Source organism: Pinus tabuliformis, chromosome Q, assembly GCF_031772625.1.
Source record: "Pinus tabuliformis cultivar Carrire ecotype Pingquan chromosome Q, CPIR1, whole genome shotgun sequence".
Lineage (NCBI taxonomy): Eukaryota > Viridiplantae > Streptophyta > Pinopsida > Pinales > Pinaceae > Pinus > Pinus tabuliformis.
In genome coordinates, this window is record NC_142296.1 from 388,177,229 (window position 1) to 388,184,735 (window position 7,507).

The 7,507-nt window shown below is 40.3% G+C and overlaps 1 protein-coding gene across 1 annotated transcript; it reads right to left on the minus strand.

Moving 5' to 3' along the window:
* Positions 1–6,084: 6,084 nt before the first annotated feature.
* LOC149219805 (uncharacterized) lies at positions 6,085–6,642 on the minus strand. The gene has a single exon (XM_089386920.1). The coding sequence runs from the start codon at positions 6,640–6,642 to the stop codon at positions 6,085–6,087; it is 558 nt and encodes a 185-aa protein (XP_089243046.1).
* Positions 6,643–7,507: the final 865 nt, after the last annotated feature.

Genomic DNA, 7,507 nt, shown 5'->3' on the forward strand with positions numbered 1-7,507 from the left:
AGAAAAACACAGGCAGACTTTTGTTTTCACTTTCCCTTTCATTTTCACCTCAGTACTTTGTTTCAAATCCACCACCTTTTGTAGATAATTAACTTGCAGAGTGGTTTGTCTGAGCCTACCTTCTTTCGAGCTCGAATTTTGGCACAAATTCTCAAATTTTCCCTCCGTAGAGTTGTTCACTGGCCTTCCTGTCGAATTGTTACAGCTTCTTGTAGAATGCCGATCGTAGAAAAATGGCTAAAAATGATAGCGGATGATGATTTCAAGGTTATGGTGGTGAATGTAGAGCTTACTGCAGCTAAGTGGACGAGGAGTAAATGGAAGAAAAGGTGGTGAAGGAGTTTCCGGGAGACATACTTATGTTTTCTTTGAGATATTTCTGTTGATGGCGAGTTGGCAAAAATTTGCGTTGGCATTATTTGGACTGTTGGTCCCTACTGCAGTGTCATCATGAGACTTTACGGTTTCTGCCCGTAATCACTTCCCATTATTTTTGCTGGAGTTCAAAACATCTGCCACTACCTATTTTTTAGATTTTCATGAGTTGACTAGACACACATGCAGAGTGAACTCCAACTGAGCGCTATTGAACTGGATGAGGGTGGCCAATTAACTAGCCACTTTTCTAGTTTAATCCCAACCATTCCATTCATTCATGCAGTTTTGAATCATACAGATGCAACAGTGGAACGAAATTAGACACTTACCTGTAAGTCGAAATGTGCATGTTGCGGTGCTGCTTGGTTCTTTTGCGGCTGCATGGTCATATTCAGTTGCTGCATGCTTGTATCACTTTTGTTGTATGCTTTTTACTGTCTAATGTGTGGCTATTTTTCTTGTGCAGGTATCCTCTGCCTAGATCTAAGCTACAGGAATCTGCTTCAACCTTCATATTTGCACCCTCATGCTGCTGATGCTAGATTTTAATGGGGTAGTTACTTGTTTTTTTCATTTCTCCAAAACGATAGATTGGATTGACCTAAAATTTTCTGAGCATGTTTCCATCATCATTATGCACCTCCCATAGAAATATTTTGGTCAATGGATGCACATATTTCAAGAAAAACTGAAAATGGCTGAAGGTGATGGAGGCCGATTTCTTAGAAACCGTGCACTGGAATTCGCTGAAATTGCTTGGGAATGTTACTATCACCCATATGCATCTCCCCATGAAACGGGCTTTTAAATGGATGCACGAATATGGATAAAATGCAAAAATGGCTGAAGGTGATGGAGGATAATTTCTTGGAATCCATGCACCAGAATTGGATGAAATTGCTTGGGCGTGTTGCCATCATCCCTATGCAACTCTCCATCAAACAGTTTTTTAAATGGATGCACGGTTTTCAAGTTAGGGAAAAAACAAATTTTTGCTCTATGTACTTTTATATCAGAGCATTGTGTAGTTTTTGGACAGTAAGCAAAATGAGCTTGGGGTGTGACACAAGAGTGGAGATGATTGGAAGAGAGCTTTGAAGATAGCAGGAGGATGTATGAACCCTTTATGAAGCTTCTATGTTCCCCAAACTTCTTTTATAATCCATTTCTAGCTCTCTATAATTTCTACAGGAGTCTCCTATAGAAAACACAGTTTTCAGAAAAGAAGCACAGTGAGGTGGAAAGAATGTCAAGAATGATGGAGAAGGGTGAGGGAAGGTAGGATAGGTGATGTTATTGGTTTCGGATCTTTCTTGGCACCTACTGCTGCTTCCTGAAGTTCTCCTGCAGACCTGCAATACAACTGGAAATTCATTTTTATTTTTATTTTTCTCTTCTTCTTTTTTGAAAACAACTAGGGCACCTCAAGGAGGTTTTCACCCTAATTGCCTGCCCTGGGTGCTCCAAGGGAGGTTTTCAGCCAAGGATATTATTCTCTTTTTCTTTTCTCTTCTTTCCAACCCATTGACCACCTCATGGAGGTTTTCAATCAATGAGCCAATCTGAGGTGCCTCCGAAGAGGTTTTCACCTCAGATTTTAATTTTTTCTCTTATTTTTCATTTTTTTCTTTTTTTCTCTACCCTACCCTACTTGAAAAACAAAATCATTTTCAGGTATAAGAATACTTCCAATGGAACCATGTGCACATCGAGATGATAGACAAAAGGATGTGGAGGCTTGAAATGCATGCTTTGACAGGTATCCGGATTTCAAAGACCAAATGATTTGACTTTGAAGGGATCAAGCATAGCTGAGGAAGAGAGTATTGCTACAACTTAAGGACTGTCTGGAACCATATTTGAATATAGATGTGATGTCCTTGGTCCTTTTGCTGATCTGGATCATTCTTCATGTCTTCTTCTATCATGACCTTCACATCTTCCTCTTTTTGCTGATTTTTCTCTTGAATACATGGAGGATTTGATGGTAAGCATGAGGGACCTCTCTCGATCTCTGATTCCGATGTCTTCTCTTCATTAAGTGTGGCCCATGGCTTTGATCTTCTCTTTTGCATCTTCTTCTGCTGGATGTGGTCATTCAATGACATAAATATAATCTCTTTTTTGCAATACTCCTCTTGAGCTATGGTGAATATCATTGAGCTCAAGAGGAGTTGTTTGGAAGTGTTGTACCTCAGCTTTGAAATTGTGTTGAGTTACTCCAATGTGCAGGTTTGGAAATGGTGGTTCCCCACTATATACTTGCTCAGCCTATCTATTATTCGGGTTCGAGTTCAGTTGAGCAGGCATTTTGGGCTTCCTTGGTGGAGCAGGAGGCAATGGTTGCAGTTGAGTAGGTGGTGGAGGAAAAAGAACGGGAGGAGAGTTGTATTGGGGCCTCCACCCATGATGAGGTGCATTCCACTGAGGTTGTGGCTGAGCATAAGAGTGAAATGAATGAGCAACTGGAGGAGCATGGTATTGAGATGGATACGAACAAGGAGAGGGCGTGGACCAGGAAGAATGATCGTGGGGACCTCAAGAAGGCATGGAATTGGCTTGATTGGGATTGTAAGAGGTCTGCGATGTCCCTTGCATTCCCTGCTGGTAAGGTCTGGGTCCTTTGGTTCATGAAATAGAGTGGTTCAGTGGCTCCTTTGGCCCTATGATATGCAGCTTTAATTCTGGGCAAGGAAGGGCATTGATTCATAGGATGGTCTTCTTCATAGACTAAACACACTTCTATAGAGTGCAATGGACATTTGTTCCTACGATGCTTTCTAGTGCACCTAAGACAAAATATGGCCAAAGCCCTCTCTACTCCCTCTTGTTTTCTTTTGATATGCATGGCAAGAATCTGCCTCATCTCACTCTTGAAATCTTCTGGCTAATTCTCAAATTCACTTCTAAGAGATGAGTTGGAAGACAAGGTACTACTCCCAACATTTCTATTTTCAGCCACAGGCTCCAGAGGAATGGGTTTCTTCTTCTCCATCCCCTATAGGTTCTTCAAATATGCCTGGCTATTACCTAAGGGTGTTTCTTGATTGCAGCCATCAAAGAAGAGAGAAGGTTGGCTATGTGAAGTAGTGGGGGTGTTGGGCAAACATTTTTCTGAATTATCTTTACTCCTACGAGGCATGAAAGGAAATCTCCTCTTGGGTGATTTTTGTTTGTTTTTTTTTTTTCTTCTTGTACCTGCAAAACTTAAATGGATTGAACGACAAATTGCAACTAACTGAAATGAATCTTGGTGAAATGGAGATTGCAGAATTGAAATAAAATCAGGAGATGACTAATCTACTTTGTTGGAATGGAAATTGCAGAATTGAAACGAAAGCGGGAAATGTCTAATCTACGCTTGTTGAAATGAAATTGAAAAATTGAAATGAAAGCATGAAATATCTAATCTACGCTTGCTGAAATGAAATTGTAGAATTGAAATGAAAGAAGGAAATGTTTAATCTACGCTTGCTGAATTGAAATTGCAGAATTGAAATGAAACAACTACTCTACTTTTGCTGAAATAAACTACTTAGCAAGATGTTGCAGTAGAGAATAGAAGAAAGCAGTAATCACAAAATACTCTGATGCTTCCTTGACAACGGTGCCAAAAAGAGTGGTGAGCTCTAGTATTGTAGCAATAATGCTGCAACCCTTGGGGCTTCCTTCTTTACTTTTATCAACCCAGTGGTTCATAACAAACTTGGAAGCGACGACATTGTATGCACAAGTACCAACTCTTACTACAGGCTGTCACTTGATCAGCTGATGCAAGTTCTCTAGGAGCTTGAGCCAACTTCTATGAGTTCTCAGAAAAAGCTTTAATTGTGATGAAAGGAAACTAACTCTACAGGGGCTATTCTACTAGCAGAAAGAAAAGGAAAACTAAAATGAGACGCAAACCCTAGCAAACCCTAGTTGTGCAAGAAAAGAGATGGAAACTACTGAAATGGGTGCCATTGATTACTGAAAAGCCAAATTGTGTTTATTCAAGCTACTTCTAAAGAGAAATGAGAAGAAATCATCATTTTGTACTTTTGAGTCTTTTTATGTGGAATTATTATGCTTATGGTTTGATTGATTGTGACTTGTGCATAGGTTTGGTGGCAAAGGGAGATGGAGTTGGCTTTTGCAGATGGTGAGGAAAGTGTGGAGGGGTCCTAAGAAGTCCCTAGTACCCTTCTAGAGACTTCCATTGCGGTTAGACTTCGAAAAATCACTCGCAGGAAATTCTATAGGAGGCTGTATGGGATCTACAGGAGGAGGCCGAAAGTGGTTTTTGGAGGTTCGAAGGTGGAAAAATGATGGAAAAGGGGAGATGAAGGTTTGATGAAGGTGTTGAGGGGTCTAGAACTTTGTTAATGAGGATCAGGGCCGAAGGAGATGGATGGATTTGTTCAAAAGGCAAGAAAGCAACTTTATGGAAAAATGCAGGAATTAGGGCGGATTAGCGAAATATGGAAAAAGAGTGGGGAAATATTTGAGAGATGAACTAGTACAGGCAGTGTTATGGAGGAATGATAAGCTGGGATGTTCTACAAGAGAGCTGCACACTTACTTCTCAAAACTGACCAAAGCAAGAACCGAAAAACAGAGTTTTGTCTATCTTAACCTAATTCTGACCTAAAACCAGAAAAATGTTGAACAGAACTTTATGAACAGAAGATTATGCAAGAAAACCATGATAAATGAACATGAAATGATCTAAGCATGTGAATCCAAACTAATATCAACTTCTCCAACTCAAAATATCACACTAGCAATTGCATTGGAAGAGAAAAAACTGTGTTTTTGGTGGCAGCAGTAGTGCCTTGACCTCAAATCATGGTCCCAAGGAGGGAGAAAGGAGATCAAGACCTGCTGGTGGCCTTTTTGGATCTTTTCCTATTACTGCAGCAAACTACTTAAGCAACTTGAAGCAAAAACAACTATTCTAACCATCAAAAGCAACCTAATTTAACAAAGCAAGATTAACCTAAACAACATAAATTATCTTATGAATGCAAGCAAAAGCATATAAATACACAAAGGAGATGCTGGCCACTTGGGTTGGGCCCTAACCCAAGAGCTTCAACCCTCTAGAAAAGATCAATGCTGGTTCAAAACTTGATTCATCTTCATTGATCATAAAAATAGCAGTTACATCACAAAACTATCTTCAAAAAGAGCTCGAAAATGAGTTGAGTACAAGGTTGCATAATAGTGCGAAAATATACTAAGAAATGGCTAACATCTGACTAAAAAAATTGAGGCGCTAAGCCTTCTTATTTATACAAATGGGGACTTCCAACAGTCCTCCTAAAATCAAGGAACTCGGCTTCTTAGAACTGAACATAAACAATAGTCCTACTTGACTTGCTCGGCTGCCCCTTGGAATCATCAATGTGGCCCTTTGTGCTCCGAGTTTCTAATGGAGAATTCGAGGCAAGGGTTCATAAATGAAGGGGACACCCTCCTACAAATTCTCCCCCTTGTTCTTTCTCAAATTTGGCTACCAAATTCTCATTAAACCTTTGATTTTGTCTCAAAATTGACTAAAAAGATGCATAAAGCACACATTAGACTTTTTGGCATAATGACTAACCCAACTCACTCTATTAGCATAAATATAATAAAAGACATGCAATAAACTAATGAGAATGGTGGATTAATTCGAAATAAGAGGAAAAATGAGCCCATATAATTACCCATTTCTGGGGCTCATCAACTACTGCATCCCTCCTCCCTGTAACGAATGTCTTTTCTCGAAATATGTAAACACTTATCCCGAAGTTTTGTGCATGTGACATCATGCCAATAGGTGTCCGAGTGAGTAATGTGGTGACCAGTCACGTAGTTGGCCAGACAATCAGCCACCGCGTTTGTTGTTATTCTTACCTCTTGTAGAATGATTTCGTCGAGGCTTGGGAGGTGCTCTACTATGAGCTCTGTGACCTTGGCCAACCTCCAGTGCTCCGTTACCTTACCCGGTTTCGAACCCATCTGCATTTTTCTTGCGGAATTGATAGCCAAAAGAGAATCCCCTTCCACCATTGTATTTCCTATTCCCAAGCGAATTAGTATTCGGAGCCTTTGCTCTAAAGATGCGAATTCCATCTCATTGTTAGTGCCTTCTCTCATAGATTGGGTGAAAATATGTTGAATTTCACCTTTGTAATTTCGAAGGATACCTCCTATACCTGCTGGTCCAGGATTGCCTCGAGAAGCCCTGTCAAAATTCAGTTTGTGAAAGCCTGTTGGTGGTGGCAGCCAAGCATTCATGGAGGGGCCTTGCTGTTGTCACTGTGCAGACGAACTGGAGATGGTGCCTGCCTTAATTCCAAACATCTGCAGAATTTGTAAGTCAGTCACCAATAGATCCTTGTTCTATTCTTCTTTTGATTTGGTAAGAGCTATTTCCCTCATGTTTTGCAGTATGGTGGCTCTTATAAACTCTATGGTTTTAGCTTCATTTTGAAACACTCTTCTGTTTCATTCTTTCCATACCGACCACACTATTAACCAAGGGATTAATTTCCATAATGTATTGACTGTTTAGGATTTGGAAAAATTACTTCACCAATTTGCTATGCTTTCCTGTATTGAGTCTCTATTCCTATCCGTACTCTTGAATATGGTTTCCATCCAGTTCCAAAGGCTTTCTATCCAGTTACAAATATTGAGGAGGTGATTCGTGGATTCCTCCTCATTTTCACATAGGGGGTAGCGTGAGGGGCCGATGAACCCTTTTTTCCAGAGGTTCTCCTAGGTAAGAGTTCTTCAGTGCATCAAGAGCCAAAGAAAGGTTTTAATATTTAGCCATAGTTCAGCATCCCATACTCTATTATACCAATTGACCTTTTCCCCCTGGTCTCTTTCATCTATACAGAATCTTGCTTCTTTGAGGGAGAAGGTACTCCCCTCGAGCTTGCCCCAACGCAGTTGATCTGCATCATGAGCATTTCTTATTTTCCTTTTAGCCAGCTCTATTTGCAGCACCATCATAATGTTGTCCCTCTCTTCTGGTTGCAATGTATCGTTGAAGATCCATTGTTTCCATGCTTGATTAGTAGTGTTAGGCTTCCAGTAATGATTCACGGTTATCTTCCATAGTTCCTGGTATCTTCACTGAATGGTGAGGAAATCT